The 19,237-nt window shown below is 41.8% G+C and overlaps 1 protein-coding gene and 2 long non-coding RNA genes across 3 annotated transcripts in view; 1 reads left to right on the top strand and 2 right to left on the bottom strand.

Moving 5' to 3' along the window:
- Window positions 1-1,018: 1,018 nt before the first annotated feature.
- LOC138972986 (multidrug resistance-associated protein 1-like) overlaps window positions 1,019-19,237 on the top strand; it is a 67,756-nt gene continuing 49,537 nt past the window's right edge. Inside the window, exons 1-6 of the mRNA XM_070345649.1 lie at window positions 1,019-1,174; window positions 1,965-2,066; window positions 4,406-4,588; window positions 5,313-5,432; window positions 5,802-5,933; window positions 12,886-13,011. Coding sequence (XP_070201750.1) covers window positions 2,022-2,066; window positions 4,406-4,588; window positions 5,313-5,432; window positions 5,802-5,933; window positions 12,886-13,011 — 606 coding nt within the window. The 5' untranslated portion in view covers window positions 1,019-1,174; window positions 1,965-2,021. The remainder of the gene's footprint in view (window positions 1,175-1,964; window positions 2,067-4,405; window positions 4,589-5,312; window positions 5,433-5,801; window positions 5,934-12,885; window positions 13,012-19,237) is intronic.
- LOC138972989 (uncharacterized) lies at window positions 4,368-5,449 on the bottom strand. The gene is made up of 2 exons (XR_011457841.1): window positions 5,281-5,449; window positions 4,368-4,559 (listed from the first exon to the last, which is right to left on the bottom strand). It is a non-coding gene; the product is annotated as an uncharacterized lncRNA (long non-coding RNA).
- On the bottom strand, window positions 6,787-8,911 carry LOC138972988 (uncharacterized). Its single transcript, XR_011457840.1, has 2 exons — window positions 8,843-8,911; window positions 6,787-8,488 (listed from the first exon to the last, which is right to left on the bottom strand). It is a non-coding gene; the product is annotated as an uncharacterized lncRNA (long non-coding RNA).

Genomic DNA, 19,237 nt, shown 5'->3' on the forward strand with positions numbered 1-19,237 from the left:
ACTCACACAAAGACACACACACACACACACTCACACACTAACACTCACACACTCACACACTAACACACACACACACACAAACACTAACACACACACTAACACACACACACACACTAACACACACACACACACTAACACACACATAAACACACATGCTTCTACTCACACACTCCCCTTCCACTCACTTCCTTTATGACCAGCCTAAAGCTGGACCTAGTTCTTGACCGATGCGCTTGGAGTATACCCAGTTCCACATGTAATATGCAAATCGAAATTAGCATGCACAGTCACGTGGGTCGTGATATTTCACAACGGACGACCTGCAACGCAAGCATCAGTAACGGTGCATGGAGGTTATTATTGATCCTATATAGTGTGCGTGTAGATGGAACAACTTTAGTATATAAAGGGGTTGGCTTCAAATCGTCACGCTCATAAGAAAAATACCTATCTCAGTGTTAGGCATATATGTAGTGAAACTACAGGGGAAGCTACTGGAAGGGTATCTATCAAGTGTTAGAGAGTACAAACTCTCAGACCATCGGAAACCATAACAACGTAAGCAAAACTGCCGATCTCGTTTCTTGAGTTGGGCACTTTTTCTTTATGATACAGGAAGACTTGTTTTGAGAATGTGAAGGTATGCAAACGCTCTTTGTGGGTTGTTATGCAGTTTGCTGATTGAAAATGTTGCTGTCTCTTTATCTCACGTTAATCTACCTGTGTACCGCTCGAAATAGGCAATTTGCAACTTTTAACTGACAGTTGATAGGCTGATTGTTCAGAAACCAAAGAAGATTTGTTGCGTTTTTCTCAAAACATCAAAAAATGACATAGGCAATTATCTTATGAGCGTGACGAAATATAGCATTTGTTTCTACACAGATGCGTAATGCTCACGAATGTCATTTTTGTGTTCGTGTCGTGGCATCAAATATGCAGTGCAGTGCCTCCCGCTTTAAGTTTTAATTAACGTTTGTTGGGAAGCAGTCAGGCTCAACCCCATAACGCGTTATCATAGCACGTTTGAATAGTCATTAGATACATTGTGTTATGTACATTGTGTTGGATACATTGTGTCAGATACATGTTGGCGATGCTAGCCGTGATGAACACAGAGGACGGGACCGTGCGTGCTGACCAGAGGTGATTCGGACGGTCCGACAGCAGAAGGGTTGGACTGTTACACTATCTGTCTCTATCTGGCTCTGCTTGTCTGTCTGTCTGTTTGTTTGTCTGTATGTCTCTCTGTTTGTCTATCTGTCTGTCTGTCAGTTCTGTCTGTCTGTCTATTTGTCAGTGTTTTTCTTTCTGTTTGTCCTTGTCTGTGTGTATGTGTGCTTCTATGTGTGTGTGTGTGTGTGTGTGTGTGTGTGTGTGTGTGTGTGTGTGTGTGTGTGTGTGTGTGTGTGTGTGTGTGTGTGTGTGTGTGTGTGTCTCTATATCTCGCTCACTCTGTCTCTCTCTCTCTACCCCTCTCTCTCTCTCCCTCTCTCTGTCTCTCTCTATCTATCTATCTATCTATCTCTCGCTCTCTCGTGTGTGTGTGTGTGTGTGTATGTGTGTGTGTGTGTGTGTGTGTGTGTGTGTGTGTGTGTGTGTGTGTGTGTGTGTGTGTGTGTGTGTGTATGTGTGTGTTTGACTGTCTGCCTGTCTAACATTCTGTATGTCTGTCTGTCTGTTTCTGTGTCTGTGTGTTTGTGCATTTGTCTGTGTCCGTCCGTCCGTCCGTCCATCCGTCTGTCAATCTGTTCACCGGAGTGCCAACCTGTCTGTGTGTTTGCCGCACGCCTTACAGTCTGCGTGCCTGCATACTTGTTCGTCTGTATGTCTGTCGGTTGGCCTCAATATTGTCTGCAGTATTATGGGTATATCTTCGAGGCTATTGGTTTTTTTAGGATGAAGAAGTAAGAAAACGGAAATGCGATGCAGATGAAAATGACTGTCACGTGATCGTGTTGCAGGGCAAGGTGCTGTAACGAAGGTACAGATATCTCACTGTAATCAATCCATCAAACAACATGGCCGACAACAATTTCGAGGCGTTTTGTGGAGGAGCATTCTGGGTAAGGTTCCATTTCCGGTTGTTGTTAGGTTTGATTTCGTTGTTGTTTGTACAAGTGTTTTTGTTTTTTTGCGCCATTCATTTCTGTTCATCTCAAGATTATTAGTTTTATTTCTTGTTCATAGTCCAACCCATTCTTGAAATGGATACAGCTAGACATTGTAATGCCTGGTATTTGTGATATTGTAAAGTGGTATTGTGGCAACCGACCAATTGTTTATTTCAACACGATAGACAGATAGGTATGTACGCTAGTAATGCCAGATAGAATGAACCTGAAAAAACAATTCGCGTCACAACATTTGCGTCAACACATTTAGTCAATCTGTCAACCAAAAAGTAAAAGATCGATACTGACGATCCAACCTGTCCTTTATACAACACATAAAGACAGACGCACATATAAAAATATAAATTCAATCATATAAAATACAGAAATACATTGTATGGAATGCAACACAATGTGCATTTAAGGAATTACATAAGGAGAACTTAAAAATTACAAAATTACATTGACATAGTTATACCTTTCATTTGGGAATAAAGTTGCTCCGATCAGCTACACATCCGTTAACACTAGTACACAATGTTTAACAAAATAACAATCGAACAAAACATTTCATTCACGAATGATGTGTGAACGTGACTGTCTCTTAAACATTTTCACTGAAGTTGCATTTCTTATCTGTTGGGGGAAGGAGTTCCAGAGAAACGCTCCCGAGAAGGCTAAGCTCGATTTGTAGAGGTCTATGCGAGGTATAGGAGGGATGATTTTTTTGGACCCATATCTTTTTGTGGAATGTTTGAAATGTGATTGCAAATATTTAGGACAGTCGTCATTTAGAATTGTATACATGAACACAGCCTTGTTTAAACGTCAACTGATCTTTCAAGGGGAGGAAATTCAGGAGCTTTAGTTTATCATCCGTGGACCTATTCAAATCATGCAGAAAAAGTTTTGCAGCTCGGCGATGCAGGGAATTGAGTCTTTTTAAATGAACATCACTGCAGTTATCCCAAAGTGTCGATGCGAAGTTTATATGAGGCATTATGTGGGCGTAATAGGCCAAGAACATTTTGAGTGCTGCAGAATCTGCGTAATGCCTTAATTTTGATAACAGGTACACATTTGTTGATCCTAGTTTGCAAATATTACTCAAATGAGTTTGCCATTTCAACTCTTGATCAATGGTAACACCCAATAATTTATGTTCCCTAACTTGCTGCACTTGAGTTGAACCAACTGACAGTTGTAATTGTAAAGGACTTAATTGGTGTTTTTGTCTCGTGGTTATCACCATACTCTTTGTTTTAATCGGATGAATGATCATTGCATTAGAAACGCACCACTCAGTGATTTCATCCACACTTGTTTGAAGAGAAGAGTTGACGGATTCCAAAGATTTTTGACTGGTGTGAACAGAAGAGTCATCCGCGAAGAACTCACATCTAACTTTTTCATCGGACACATGACGGGGTAAATCATTTATATAAATACAGAACAAGATAGGTCCTAATACAGACCCTTGAGGGACACCACTCCTGACAAACTCGTTTGACGAAGTTTTACAGTTAATGGATACATACTGTTTCCGCTTTGAAAGATACGATTCAAAAAAGGCGCAGGCGGAGTCGTCTTTTAAATAGCACTTTAATTTCTTCAGTAGAAGTGAGTGATCTACTAGGTCAAAGGCTTTCTTAAAGTCCAAAAACAACGCTCCCGTTATTTCTGCTTTGTTTATTGCTGACAGCCGAGTTTCGCATAAAGAGCTTAAGGCGGTGTGGCAGGAATGCTTAGAGCGGAATCCAGACTGAAAAGGATGAAACAGATTCATTTGTTCCATATATGCCAGTGGGTGTTTTTGTATGTGCCTTTCTAAGGGTTTAGATAGAACAGGTACGAGGGAAATAGGTCAAACGTCTGAGAGAGAGAGAGAGAGAGAGAGAGAGAGAGAGAGAGAGAGAGAGAGAGAGAGAGAGAGAGAGTGAGTGAGTGAGTGAGTGGAGTGAGTGAGTGAGTGGAGTGAGTGAGAGAGTGAGAGATAGAGTGAGAGAGAGAGAGAGATAGATGAGAGAGAGAAGAGAGAGAGAGAGAGAGACTATAGAGAGAGAGAGAGAGAGAGAGAGAGAGTGAGAGAGAGGAGGAGGAGGAAAAAATAAAAGAAAGAAAGAAAGCAGAAAGAGAGAAAGAGAGAAAGCAGAAAGAGAGAAAGATACACCACGACCCTCGTTTCGATTCCCCCTCGATGTTAAAATATTTAGTCAAAACTTGACTAAACATAAAAACACAAGGACACATTCAGAACCGATGATAATCTATTTATTGTTTTTACTTTGCAGAATTTAACGCTTGTGCTAGAGAACACATGGCCTCAGTTCACCGATTGCTTTTTGCACACGGTATTAATCTGGGTGCCGTGTGCATTCCTGTTCCTCTCCCTGCCTTTTTACGTCACTTCCGTCAACAAACAGGGGTCCAGAGGAACACCTTTTCCTGTAACATTGATCAATGGTGCAAGACTGGTGAGATTTAAAAAAAAAATGTCTTGGTTCATTGGTTGTTTTGTTTTGCCTTTCTCGTTATCGTCGTTGTATTATTTTTGTGTTCATGCGATTTTGGAGACGGAGCAATCCGACGTAAAGGGAATTCCGTTGGCAGTGAATCGAGTGTGTGTGTGTGTGTGTGTGTGTGTGTGTGTGTGTGTGTGTGTGTGTGTGTGTGTGTGTGTGTGTGTGTGTGTACGTACGTGTGTGTACGTACGTGTGTGTACGTACGTGTGTGTATGTACGTGTGTGTGTGTGTGTGTGTTAGTGTGTGTGTGTGTGTGTGTGTGTGTGTGTGTGTGTGTGTGTGTCTGTGTGTGCGTGCGTTCGTGCGTTCGTGTGTGTGTGTGTGTGTGTGTGTGTGTGTCGGTGTATGTGTATGTGTGTCTGTCTGTCTGTCTGTCTGTCTCTCTGCCTCTCTGTCTTTCTCTGTCTCTCTATGTCTCTCTGTCTGTCTGTCTGTCTCTCTCTCTCTGTCTCTCTCTCTCTCTCTCTCTGTCTCTATCTCTGTCTCTCTGCCTCTATCTCTCTCTCTCTCTCTCTCTCTCTCTCTCTCTCTCTCTCTCTCTCTGTGTTTGTGTATGCGTGCGTGTGTATGTGTGTGTGTGTGTGTGTGTGTGTGTGTGTGTGTGTGTGTGTGTTTGGTAGGTTGGTTGCATGCCAATGTTTACCCGCGTCATAACAGTGACGTCATATTTTTCAGTTTTGCTGCATCACGCTGGCGACCCTGTCGCTCGTACAGCTGTTGGTTCGCACGGAAGAAGAGGCGATCAGCCGATCGGTCGCTGCGTACCTGGGGGACGCTCTGTGGCTGGCAGCTTTCGTGAGTCACACCAGATGGTCGAGTTGATTCAAACATATGTTGTCCTGTAAATATAGGGTGCCATTAATTTAGAGGTTATTTTTAGTTTTGACTGACATATACCATTTGACAGAAATCTCCACAGTTATTGTGTAATTCCCCCGTGGATGGTAATATCCCATTAAAAAAAAGCCTGAATAATTATGTCCAGGTTTTAATAGTGCTTGTGACGCAATAACTGTGCAAGTTGCAATGGCACTTATGACACACAATCTGTGCATGTTCAGATGGCACTTGTGACGTCCTAACTATACCTGTAGATTCTGATAACACCCGTGACGCAACAACTTCAAATAATCTGTTTGCACTGATGACGCAATAAATGTGCAGTTTGTGATGGTTCTGATGACGCAATATGAACGCCTAAAGGGAGCAGGGCAGTCGTCAGCGGTGCCTTTCTTCTTCTGGCTGCTGACGTCACTTTGTAACATCATTCCGTTCTACACCATCATCATTCAAAAGGTACAGTAGAATGCACAAAATGATTGTCGATTCTTGGCTGTTTTAGGTCGGGTACGAGGGGAAAGGGGGTGACGTTGAGGTGTGGTTTTGAGTGGGTTGGTGGGTAGTAGGGAGGGGACCGTGAGGAGGGGGTGGGGTTAGTGCTCTAGGGGTTCCCCCGGAATCGGCGTATGGCTGCCTGTATGGCGGGGTAAACACGATCATACGCGTACAAATCCACTCGTGCAAAAACATGAGTGAACGTGGGAATTTCAGCACATGAACAAAGAAGAAGAAAAAGTGCTCTGATCCTGAAACCACAGTGGTTATTCCTAATCTATCGCACCCCCCCTCCCACCCACCCACCCCCTCTTGTGTGTTTTTAAGAAGAGGCCCAAGGGAAGTCTATGCTTTAGCATTTTATGTTTGACTGTATTACTGGTAAGAACAAGAAATTCCTACGAGGTAGGAAAAACACCCCCGTCAAAGGGAAATAACCTTCTCAGTTGGTGGCAGTGACTGAGTGAGAATGGTTATTTCCCTTTGACCATGAAGATGTCCCTGTATAAGTCCTTGTATAATTTTAATCCACCAATAACTCCCTAACCGTGTGTTTGACTGGTCCCAATTTTTGTAAGGACCGTCTCAGGAATGTATAGAACCTGTTCACCAAGTTTGGTGACGATCGGTCCGTTCATTCTTGAGATCTATATGCGAACACAAACAAACAAACAAACAAACAAACACATCGAGCGAAACCTATACACACCCCTATACCGGGGGTGTAAAAACACGAACTTGATGTTGTCGGTACACTCATCATAGTGGGGCTCCTATGTTGCAAAATCAATCATTTCTTGTGACAAACACCAAATTTGGCATACATGTACAGTTTTATGTGCTTAACAAAACCTGATACAGAGCCACCGCGAAAAATTAAAAAATCGGTAGTTTTTATAACAAAATTCAAAATGGCCGCCAGTAAAAACGGTTGGGTATGTTAGGCATATTTCATTTCATGTGACAAACACCAAATTTGGTATAAATGTATGGTTTTATGTGCTTAACAAAACCTGACACAGAGGAACCGAGAAAAATTTAAAAATCAGTAGTTTAAAAAAAAAATCAAAATGGCCGCCTGTGAAAAAGGTATTCAGGCGTATTTGATGCTACAAGTCATTCTCTTGCAATAGAAACTAACAGAAACAATTGTTAAAACATAACAATACATGTATACATGATCAATGGTGCAGCGATTGGTTGGACGGCGTGGGTGGCAGGGTTGAAGAATCGTTGGCTTACCTAACCTGTGCCAACAAAAAACTATCGCACAAATGTTCGTACCAAAACGAAAACATTTATTCCTGTGCCATTTTATTCCATTTGTCTATGCTATTAAGGGCACACAACGTGGCTATCTGGAACTCTTTTAATATAAAAGATTGAATTTACATGGGTTATGTGACCGCCGCCTAAATAAGGGTACCCCAAAAATCAAATTGATAAAAATGAAAGGTATAATAATGACATAACACTAAAAAGTATTCATCCTGTTCTGGATAGATGTTGTGCCTCATGAATTTTTTTGGACTTTTTAATGGGTACCTAAAGTTGTGATCACATCCCCTTTGCCACGTTAAGGGTACCCTTATTTGGCGGCGGTCATGTGACCCCTGTAACTAAATCTTCTTTTATCTGAAAGATGTGCCATTTGTGAGAGCCTTTACTGGCATAAAAAGTTTGAATAAAATGATACGGGAATGAATGTTTGAGTTGGGGTACGAAAATGGGTGCAATAATAGTTTTTACACAGTTTAATTTGCTGATTTTCACAGGCATGCAAGCACAGCTGCAGAGAGCAGAGCTCTTCAGTCCTTCTTTGCAGCATTTGCAGCGTTTTGTTGTACAGCACTTCCACACTTCATGCGTTCTCGGCACATGCTGGATACCTCTTGAAGGCTCGTCCAAAATAACTCCCACTTTCCAGCCTTGGACTGCCAGCCCCACAATTATTGGTGTTGGGTTGTTTGCCTGATTGTATATTTACTGACGTAGTCTAATTGGTAGATTGCTCTTCTCAAACTCATGTCCTGCAACAGCACGTTACTTGTAAGGGTGTTTGGGGGAATTTGGCAGCGCTTTTGACTGAAGAGGTACCTTCTAGCACTGTTCACACCCAGGAAGTTTGGTTTTGTCCTGCAGAAGTACCACAAAATGCTCTTGAACTGACCTGTCAGTAGTACTTAGCTCTCAAAGAAGAGCAGACAACCTGAGGAAAGATTGTGTGATGTCTACTAATGCATGCCATACTTGTCAAGCCCCCAATACCACCGAAGAACAACACAGTATCACAGTCTGTAAAACTGTGAAACATGGGCAGGCAGGGTGACTTCTCGGGGCCAATGGCTTTGGCAATGTGGTGAGCAAAAAATGGCTGAATCCTTTTCCATAGCGATGCACACTTCATAAGCAGAAAACTGAAATCAGCTGGGATGAGAAGCAGACCGTCTTAGATGTCTGGCCTCCTCTAAATCCATGGTGTAGGAAATCCACCTGGGGTACCCTTCATACAAAAGCTGAAAAGTGACAATTTTATTTGAATAATGTTTACTATCTCAGAGAGTTAGCCAAAGTCTTCACACAAAAGATAAAATGCAAAAATTGTATTTTAATTTAACTATTTGTATAATTCTTACTATTTAAGGTCAATACAAAAAAACTGTTTCCAGTTACCCAACTGATTCTTAAATCTTGCTGGCCGCTACATTCATTAGAATTCTAACAGTCGCTTACAGAATGTTGACCCTTGTGAGGGTATGGTAAACCCACCAAATTCACAGAGGTAGCTTACGCATATGTGTGCATACTTGTTAATTATATAAAAAAAAGATGCAAACTGTTCAGCTACTCTGGAGGTATTAGGTACCAACCTTGATAGTAATGGTGAAATCAGCTCGTTTGTGTGGCACCGGCAGAATTGCTCATAATGTATTCACGCAACACTCTTGTTCTCAGGAACCCGCATGTGGTGTAAATAAAATGCAAATCAATGCACGGTCAACCTAAATTAAGTAAAGGGTTGAGAAAAAAGTAACACACCAAAATCGTAACAGTGTTGAGACTCAGACTCAGAGAGAGGTACCACTTTTTTCAAAACCACTCATTTCTCATGTCATTAGCACATAAGCTTATTGCATACTTTTGTCTTTTAGCTATCATCTTTGAAAGTTTGATCACAAGACCGAAGAGACATGGGGAATGGTTCCCCCCCCCCCCCCAAGCTGGCCCTCCTACTAGTTAGTACATGTCATTGTCACTGTGGCCTACTCACTCTAAGTCACTCCCCCTCCCCCCTCAGTTTTTTTAGAAACTTATGGAAGTCAAGTCCTTTATAATAGGCAGGACTAATCATCATGCCTTGAACAATCTCTGTCTCCTTGCCTTTTATTCAAAGTTCTTTTAACTTGTCCAAAATCATGTGGGTGGCGAGCATGGTTTTCTTTCATTCAATCAACAGATAGATCTAGATCTATCACAATCCAGTTTCAGCAAGATTTGAAAGTAAGCAGCATTTCAGCGCTTCAGCCGATCAAAAACAGACCCGAGGGGACAAATAAAGATTATAATGACGTGAAATTGGTGAATGAAAGGGTAATCTTAAAAACTTACCCTCACAAACGTTGTTTTCGATCAATCAAAACACGCATTGGTACGGAGGCCGCCATCTTGAATTTTCTAGCTGCGGATATATACTTTTCTAAAAAAAATATAAAACTAAATGACAGAACACAAAAGTACCCATGAAAATATTTATTTCATGTATATATTATCACCAGACAACTTCTGGTGCATTGTTAATAATTGAAGTTTACATTTGCTGAGTTGGAAATATTTACTGCTGATGGCTTTTGGTATGAAAATCGTCTGCTGTAGGTGCAGCCTTTTATTCATTATTATAAACACAAAAATCAATTTCTGAAGTGGCTCTGTATCTGAAATCATTTAAAACATCATAAGGAACAATATCACGAAGTATGATGTTTGTCACAAGATGTGATTAATTGTTGAGTGATTCTGCAACATAGGAGCCCCACTATCAGCACAGAAACTAGCTACACTCTAAAACCCAGACACGCTCAACACAGTCTTCCAAACAAGTATAAGAATATATATTGATGTACATCATTGGAAGAACAAGCACATGTTTTTACTTTGTATAATGTTATTTGTTAGAGAAAAAATATATAAGAAAAAACAAAAGAGGTCCGAGGGAGGTAGCTAACTCGTTTGGTCCTGAACCAATGTTCTCCCCACTGTTTTTTTACGCATCGGTCACTGTGCAGTTTGCTGTGCACCCTGGCATTGTACTGGCGAATTCTTGGTTTCAATAGACTCTGTTCGGAAATAACTCTGTCCGGTGTGTATGGGTAGTGGGAGAATGAGCACCCTGGCATTGTACCTGCGAAATGTTGGTTTCAATAGACTCTGTTCGGAAATAACTCTGTCCGGTGTGTATGGGTTGTGGGAGAGTGTGCACCCTGGCATTGTACTGGCGAAATGTTGGTTTCAATAGACTCTGTTCGGAAATAACTCTGTCCAGTGTGTATGGGTTGTGGGAGAATGAGCACCCTGGCATTGTACCTGCGAAATGTTGGTTTCAATAGACTCTGTTCGGAAATAACTCTGTCCAGTGTGTATGGGTTGTGGGAGAATGAGCACCCTGGCATTGTACCTGCGAAATGTTGGTTTCAATAGACTTTGTTCGGAAATAACTCTGTCCGGTGTTTATGTGTTGTGGGAGAGTGAGCACCCTGGCATTGTACCTGCGAAATGTTGGTTTCAATAGACTCTGTTCGGAAATAACTCTGTCCGGTGTGTATGGGTAGTGGGAGAATGAGCACCCTGGCATTGTACCTGCGAAATGTTGGTTTCAATAGACTCTGTTCGGAAATAACTCTGTCCGGTGTGTATGGGTTGTGGGAGAGTGAGCACCTTTGCATTTGGTGAGACAAAGAATCCACACGTGCTCCTTGTCCACGTGTGTCAGACACACCCCTCGCTAGTGACTGGCTCGTGGATTATTTTCGCACGAAAAGCAAGGGCACTCACTCTTTCACAAGCCATGCAAACGCGACATTTTTTATCCGGCACCGCGAGTGTCAACAGCATCAACGACGACGAAAACAACAACAACAACAACAACAACAACACCAACAACAACACCAACAACAGGGTCATCAGGCATAACCCAAAACACATATCCATTGTATCATACAACATACAGCGTGTCTGCTTGGTCATTAGAACGCCGTTAAGTTAATGGCACAATAAAGCGTGTTTAATTAGAACTTTACTTAGCAAACGACCAGCGACGCACTTGCATTTTCAAATAATGTACACCCTATTTCTCCCCTAAACCTCTCTCCCTTCGAACCCTCCCCCTCCCGCCCCCTCCCCGCTTAAGCGTTAACAACAGCTGCAGCAATAAACCGCACAGACACAATGTAACACACACCGTGTGTGCATTCATCTTCGCCCTATTTTCATGAATGCTGTCAGCAGTGGTGCCGCTTGGAACAATAAAATAAGAACATCGATTGTATTGTCCCCGATGCTTTATCTCGGTGTTTGTGTTTGTAATAGGCATGTGGTTTGTTTACGGATGCGAATCACACTCTCTTTCTCTCGTTCTCTGTGTTTGTAATACTGAAACACCAATATGTTTTCCCTGATGCGATTCATGCTTTCTTTCTCTTATTTTCTTCCTCTGTCTTTGCGATTGCGCCCCCTACCCAATCGGGGTTCTGATCACAGCTATTTGAACGGGACCTGGTCAGTTTAACACTCGTCACGCTGTCCTTTGCTCTCCAACTGACCTGTTGTTATTGTCTATTTTACCGACATTTTTAACTGTAAAATGTAAATATTGCATTGAGACAAGATTTGTACAGTGTAGGTGTGTTGTTGTGTGACCACAGCTATATATGAACGGGACATGGTCAGTTTCACCATCGTCACGCTTTCCTTTACTCTCCAACTGACCTGTTGTACATGCATATTTTACCGAAATGTGCTAACTGTGTAATGTGAATATTGCATTGTGACATGATTTGTACAATGCGCGTGTTGTTGTGTGACCACAGCTGTATGAACGGGACATGGTCAGTTTCACCATCGTCACGCTTTCTTCGCTCTCCAACTAACATGTCTGCTTGCATGTCTATTTTACCCAAAGCTATTTAACGTAAAAGGTGAATATTGCATTGAAACAAGTACAGTGTGGGTGTATTGTTGTGTGTCCAAAGCTATATGAATGGAACCTGGTCAGTTTCACCATCGTCACGCTGTCCTTCGCTCTCTAACTGGCCTGTTGTTCTTGACTATTTTACCGACATTTTTAACTTTAAAATGTGAATATTGCATTGGGACAAGATCAGTACAGTCTGGGTGTGTTGTGTGACCACAGGTGTATGAACGGGACATGGTCAGTTTCACCATCTTCATACTTTCCTTCGTTCTTCAAATGACCTGTTTTACATGTATGTTTTACCGACATTTGCTAACTGTGTAATGTGAATATTGCATTGAGACAAGATTTGTCCAGTGTAGGTGTGTTGTTGTGTGACCACAGCTATATGAACGTGATCTCGTCAGTTTCACCATCGTCATGCTTTCCTTCGCTCTCCAACTGACATGTCTGCTTGCTTGTCTATTTTACCTATAAAACGTATTTAATGTAAAATGTGAATATTGCATTGAGACAAGATTTGTACAGTGTGGGTGTATTGTTGTGTGACCACAGCTGTATGAACGTGATCTGGTCAGTTTCACCATTGTCACGCTTACCTCCAACTGACCTGCCTTCTACATGCCTATTTTACCGACATGTATTCACTATATATAGCATATATATTGCATTGAGGCAAGATCTACAAAGTCTGTGTGTGTGTATGTGTGTGTTGCGTGCCCACAGCTCTATGAACGGGACCTGGTCAGCTTCACCATCGTCACGCTGTCTTTCGCTCTTCAACTGACCCTCCTGCTGCTGACCGCCTGTAATGACCACGGGGGACACTCGGACTACACTCTCTTTGACGACGTGAGTATCAGTGGTCCTGCTCGCCATTTTCATTTTCACAATGCTGAAAGGTATCGTCCTTCCCGTGAAAATACTCCTGCTCACTGTCTCAGTCCTGACCAGGCTTTTACATGTGATAGGACCATCCCTCCACTTGGACTTATACCAACAAGCAACATCCTGGGCGCTCTCTGTGCACACTGGGAATTTGTGTTTTATCCTACATACGTGAGAGAGACACCCGTGAGATAATACTCGTTCAAATCACACGTGTGTTTATCATGTAAAGGAGGTCATGTCAAGCTAGTCTGGCAGGGACCTGTTTTTCCGCTGCTTATGATGCCAAACTCACCGAGACAAACGTCATTATAGAAACAAAATTGCGCTTGCTAATTACCCTCGATGAATCTTTAGAACTAACACGTCACGCCACACTTTCAGAGTGACGTTTCTTTGCTTTGACGTAATAGATTGCACGAGGCTTTAGAAGAGATCGATGTTCCAAAACAAGCGTCTTCAATTTAGCTGCCTCGACTGCGACGGTCATTTTCAGTGAAATACACGTAAGTACAGTATGTAGGATAAACAGAATACTACATGGCTTGCTGTGTCGTACCAGATTTACACTCGTTGCTTTTTCAAATAGTGAACAGCTCGCTTTCGCTCGCAGTTCAATATTTAAAAAACAACTCGTGTAAATCTGGTACGACACAGCAAGCCATGTAGTATTCTCTATTTATGAATGTACTTCTATATAACACTAGTGGGAATTTGTGTTTACGCAAACAAACAAAAAAAGTCTGTTTACGGTATCCCGACCGACCCTATTTTTTCGCGCGACCCTGGACTTTTTTTTGGCATTTGGGGGAGAGAAAAAAAGTCTTTGTTTTTGGGAAAAATAACTTAAAAATATGGGGGTTTTTTGAAAGAAAAAATAATAAAATCCCGACCTACTGACCCTATTTTTTTGCCTATGTTACCGTAAACAGACTATATTTTTTTGTTTGGCCTTATGAATGTGCTTCTATATAACACTAGTGGGAATTTGTGTTTATGAATGTACTTCTATATAACACTAGTGGGAATTTGTGTTTATGAATGTACTTCTATATAACACTAGTGGGAATTTGTGTTTATGAATGTACTTCTATATAACACTAGTGGGAATTTGTGTTTATGAATGTACTTCTATATAACACTAGTGGGAATTTGTGTTTATGAATGTACTTCTATATAACACTAGTGGGAATTTGTGTTTATGAATGTACTTCTATATAACACTAGTGGGAATTTGTGTTTATGAATGTACTTCTATATAACACTAGTGGGAATTTGTGTTTATGAATGTACTTCTATATAACACTAGTGGGAATTTGTGTTTATGAATGTACTTCTATATAACACTAGTGGGAATTTGTGTTTATGAATGTACTTCTATATAACACTAGTGGGAATTTGTGTTTATGAATGTACTTCTATATAACACTAGTGGGAATTTGTGTTTATGAATGTACTTCTATATAACACTAGTGGGTATTTGTGAAATCAATCCAAGAAAAGTTCTCACTCTGCACGGAAACAATCCGGGCCGTTGATGTGTTATTATGTCAGGGGTGGGACTTTTCCGCGAATCCGCGGATTTCCGCGGACACAACTTACGTATTCCGCTGGAGTAATCTATTTCTTCGCGTCCCATTTCATCACAGTATCTATAACTTGTTGACTGAATGATATGGAGAGAAGTGAAGATGGAACAGAACACTGGAGGCTTGAGAGTTAAATTGTGCTGACTGAAAACTCCTGATAACTAATAGTCATTTTGAGCTTCAATGCATTGGGACATCACTTGGATCATACTATTGCCAGTAATGGAGTCAGTATGCACCAGTACAATGTTACCATTGTTGTGTGATTTTTTATTTATTTATTTTTTTTTTGGCTGGGTGGTTTTTTTGTGTGTTTTTTTTGGGGTGGGTGGAGAGGGAGTGAGGAGAATGTCTTATTTACCTGATCTAAACGAGTTGAATTTTAGTCTCAGAATGCACCAGATTGCACAGATTTTAACATGCTGAGCCGAACTTTTTTTATGATAAGTACAGTGCCTTTAAGTGAGCCAAGTGCAAAGACTTTACCTTTAAGTGAGCTATGTGGGTTTTTCTGTTCATAATCCCATCATTATGTGCTTGTGGGAGTACAATTTACATTGTTTTGAACAACGTGTGTGTTATCGATCACGCAAGCTATTGACTGTTTCAGTAACGCTTAACCGCGCTCATTGTTTTCTTCTCATATAATCTCCTTATGTTTTTTGTTTTTTTCCGAGTTTGGTCGTTTTGACCACAAAGTAGGGGAGACCGGGGCTAGTCCGCCTACTTTTATGCTTTTGGTAGCATAACTGGCGAGTTTGATGAACTAGAAGACTGATTTTTTTATTTTACATCAAGACAAATGTGTAGCTGATATCAATGTGCAGACAGTTTTTATGTGCGCATGAACATTTGTTGTACATACTGCTTTAAGTAGACCTACCCTAACGTAGGCGAACTTGCCCCAAGTCGGGGTAAGTCCGCCTACAGGGTGGGGCAAGTCCGCCGCTCTCATCCCATAGTAGGTACACGACTAGTAGTGGGCAAGCTTTAGTGGGAAAGCTTTTTTAATTCCCTTCAATATTTAGGTTCAAAAATGCCAATGACAAAATACGAAAGAATGTAACACAAAATTACGTTAGGGGAGACCGGGGCTAGTCCGCCTACTTTTATGCTACTTTTATGCTTTTGGTAGCATAACTGGCGAGTTTGATGAACTAGAAGACTGATTTTTTTTAATTTTACATCAAGACAAATGTGTAGCTGATATCAATGTGCAGACAGTTTTTATGTGCGCATGAACATTTGTTGTACATACTGCTCACGGCGAACATGCCCCATGACAAATAGGCGGACTTGCCCCTGCACGGGCAGGCAACTCTAGTGCCAGATAACGAGCACAACATGGGAAGGAAGAAGCAAAACTTTCGTCAGAGGTAATGCATCAAAACCTAAGTCAACTCCTATGCATTCATGTTACAAAAATGAAGAAAAACACTTTTTGTGATCTGTACTCACGATATATGGGCGCGCAACCTCTGAACTTCTGCAGGATATGGCGGGAAGAAGGGACACCACTCCCACATGGTGTGAATGACTAAAAGGTGGCAAACGTAAGAATAAACAGACAAAGACTGATGTGCCCCGGGGGCGGAAAAGCCCCGGTCTCCCCTACTATTTTCATTTACAACGCTTAACTGGAGCTCGTTTTCTGTACACTATCTCATGATTTTGTGATGTCTATTCAACATTATTAAAACCATTATTACATCCACGGGCTTGTGGGCGTTGGCAGTCTATTCGTTTTTGGATTGCATTGTTTTGTCTATGAGGAAGCTTTTGTTAACCAGTATAATTTGCGAGTGAATGTTTTTATGAAAACCGCTTGCAGTATTTTGCCTGTCAATAAAACCAGTTTTAATTAAAACACACGCATTGAGCAACGTGGCCTTTATTTGTCAAGAAAAATTCGTGAAACTAAATGTTAACCAGACTGTTTCATCGGTTGCCGATTTTATGACCGGCATTCTGACCTTTTGCCGGTACAATATTCCACATTCCCGGTTAACATCATCTCTTACTTTTTTGGTATAGTTTTTTACTTAAAATGTGAAAGAAGAAAAGAACAGTCGTGTGTAAAACTTTGACCGACCAGAAAACAAAATTCATACAATGTAAAATGTGACCCTCCACCACGGAATGAGTCGCATGTCACCTTTGCATGATTTTCATATTTTTACATTGTTCTAAAGAGTTTTTTATGCTCTATTAAGTGGTGAAAACCGTTTCAGAAAAGGGCGAAAACTGTTTGAGTTATAAGCCTGTTACCAGACACTCCCCGGACTTATATTAAAGGCAGAGTAAGCCTCCCGTAAACCATCACAGATACGGTCAGGCTTTTACACACAGTACAAACACCATTTCATTTAAACACTCACCAATTGAGAACATCCTAGGTGCCCTCCGTAAAGAGCGAACAATTTTCAAAGAATTTATTTTTGCGTGGTTTATCTTACCCCTGAGCCATCGTGAACCCGTGTGATCCAGTTTTCCCTTTTCACAATGCAGTCGTCATAGTTAGTCATTTGAATGCGACTCGACGTGAGCTTATCTACAATAGCACGTTTTTTTTATGCACGAAACAACGGCTGTGGGTCACAAGAACTCTAGCGATGGTTTTGACTGTTGAGAGGAACGGTGATTTGCACTGATAAACCGGCCGTCGTCTGCTACGACCCTTGCGTGACCCTGCTTCCGGGCTTTTCTTTTTTCAAACTTTCACAACTTCGAATTGTTCTGATCTTGTCTTGATGAAAAACGAATTCTTTTATGATTAAAGAATGTTTGTGTAACAAGCTGTCAATTTATTATTTAGATTTTAAAAGTTAGGTCTAGCGCAAAAACGAGGCGCCGTTGTTGTTAACGGAACAAGTCTACGAAAATAAATTCTTTGAAAATGTCTCACGCTCGACAGAAAGCAGCCAGGATGTTCCCGTTCGGTGAGCGTTCAAATGGAAGTATGCTTGTACTGTATTTAGACGCTCGGGGAGCTCTGTGATGGTTTACGGGAGGCTTACTGTGCCTTTAAGCCTAGCGCAGAACCGCGCGAGGTGACATGCGACTCATTTCGTGGTGGAGGGTCACAAATATGTTTTGTTTTTCTCCGCAGTTACAATTGCCATTCACAATTAGTGTTGCCCTATTGCTTTCAGAGCTATGTATCTTTCATAAAACAATAACATGCACTGTTTAGCTGTGCGTAGATTAAATAAACTACCGTAAAATCCCTAGCAAACGCCCCCCCCCCCCCCCCCTTCTGCACAGATTTCGGGTACAAGTAAGGGGTGGGCGTTTGCAAGATAAAGTGTCATCACATTTTCACAAGAAAAAAAAGTGATACAACATGTGATTTATGCAATTTTAATGAAAAATAAACACACCGTTTGTTTACACAAATAAAGATCAACGTTCTGTGATAGAAAAAAATAAGAAGAACAAACCGGCGAATCATCGAACAGTGTGCACAAATCGTAGATAAAGGAGGCCGACTGTCTTAAAACAATTTTTTTTTTAACAAAAACGGGGTGGGCGTTAGCTAGGTAGTGACCCCTCTGCACAACTTTTGGCCAAAAGTGGGGGGTGGTCGTTTGCTAGATACTGGGCGTTTGCTAGGGATTTTACGGTAATTATCGCGAATACAGAATAATAACGCTTATGTTTCAGTAAGGCGGTATTTAAATAACATTTACAAATCGTAACAGAAATATTATTGTGAACATAGTATTAATTGGGATCTTTTCTACCATCACAGCTGCAAAAAACACGCTTGCCTACTATACTGTTCAAAAAAAGAAACGCATAGTTGCTACTTGCCAAATTTGTTTTATTTTTCGAAAAAATTAACAGAAAATCCAATATTTAGATTATTTGTTTGAAATTTGGTATGGACACAGTTGAATGCACACACAGTTCATTTGCATCTTCAAATCAATCAGTCAATCAATACGATTGGGTGCCGAGGCTGTCAAGTCAGTAGGGGGTGTGACTGCCTTGAGCAGCAACAACTGCCCGGCACCTTCTGGGCATGGACTGGATCAGATGCCGGATATCTTGCTGTGGGATGGTGTCCCACTCCTCCTGAAGTGAGTGCAATAGATCGCGGTGATTTGCCGGCGCTTCTTCTCGCCTGCGCACACGTATGTCCAATTCATCCCAGAGGTGTTCTATCGGGTTCATGTCTGGCGACATGGATGGCCAGGGAAGCACCTGGACATGGTGGTCGGTGAGGAGCTGGGTGGTGAGTCGTGCTGTGTGCGGGCGAGCGTTGTCCTGCTGGAATATGGCATCCTGGTCAGCCAGAAGAGGAAGGGCGTGTGGGCGCAGAATTTCCTCCACGTATCGCTGGGCAGTTATGCGCCCTTGGACGTGCACCAGGGTGCTCCTTCCAGCGGTATTGATCGCCCCCCACACCATGACGCCTCCACCACCATGAACGGGTGCCTCATCCACACAGTTGGGCGCGTAACGTTCGTTTACTCTCCGGTAGACCCTCCTCCGACCATCATGTCGCTGGAGCAGGAAGTAGGACTCGTCGCTGAACCACACGTGTCTCCAGTGATTCCGGACGGTCCAGCGAAGGTGCTGGTTGCCCCACTGCACTC

Source organism: Littorina saxatilis, linkage group LG8 (assembly GCF_037325665.1).
Source record: "Littorina saxatilis isolate snail1 linkage group LG8, US_GU_Lsax_2.0, whole genome shotgun sequence".
NCBI lineage: Eukaryota > Metazoa > Mollusca > Gastropoda > Littorinimorpha > Littorinidae > Littorina > Littorina saxatilis.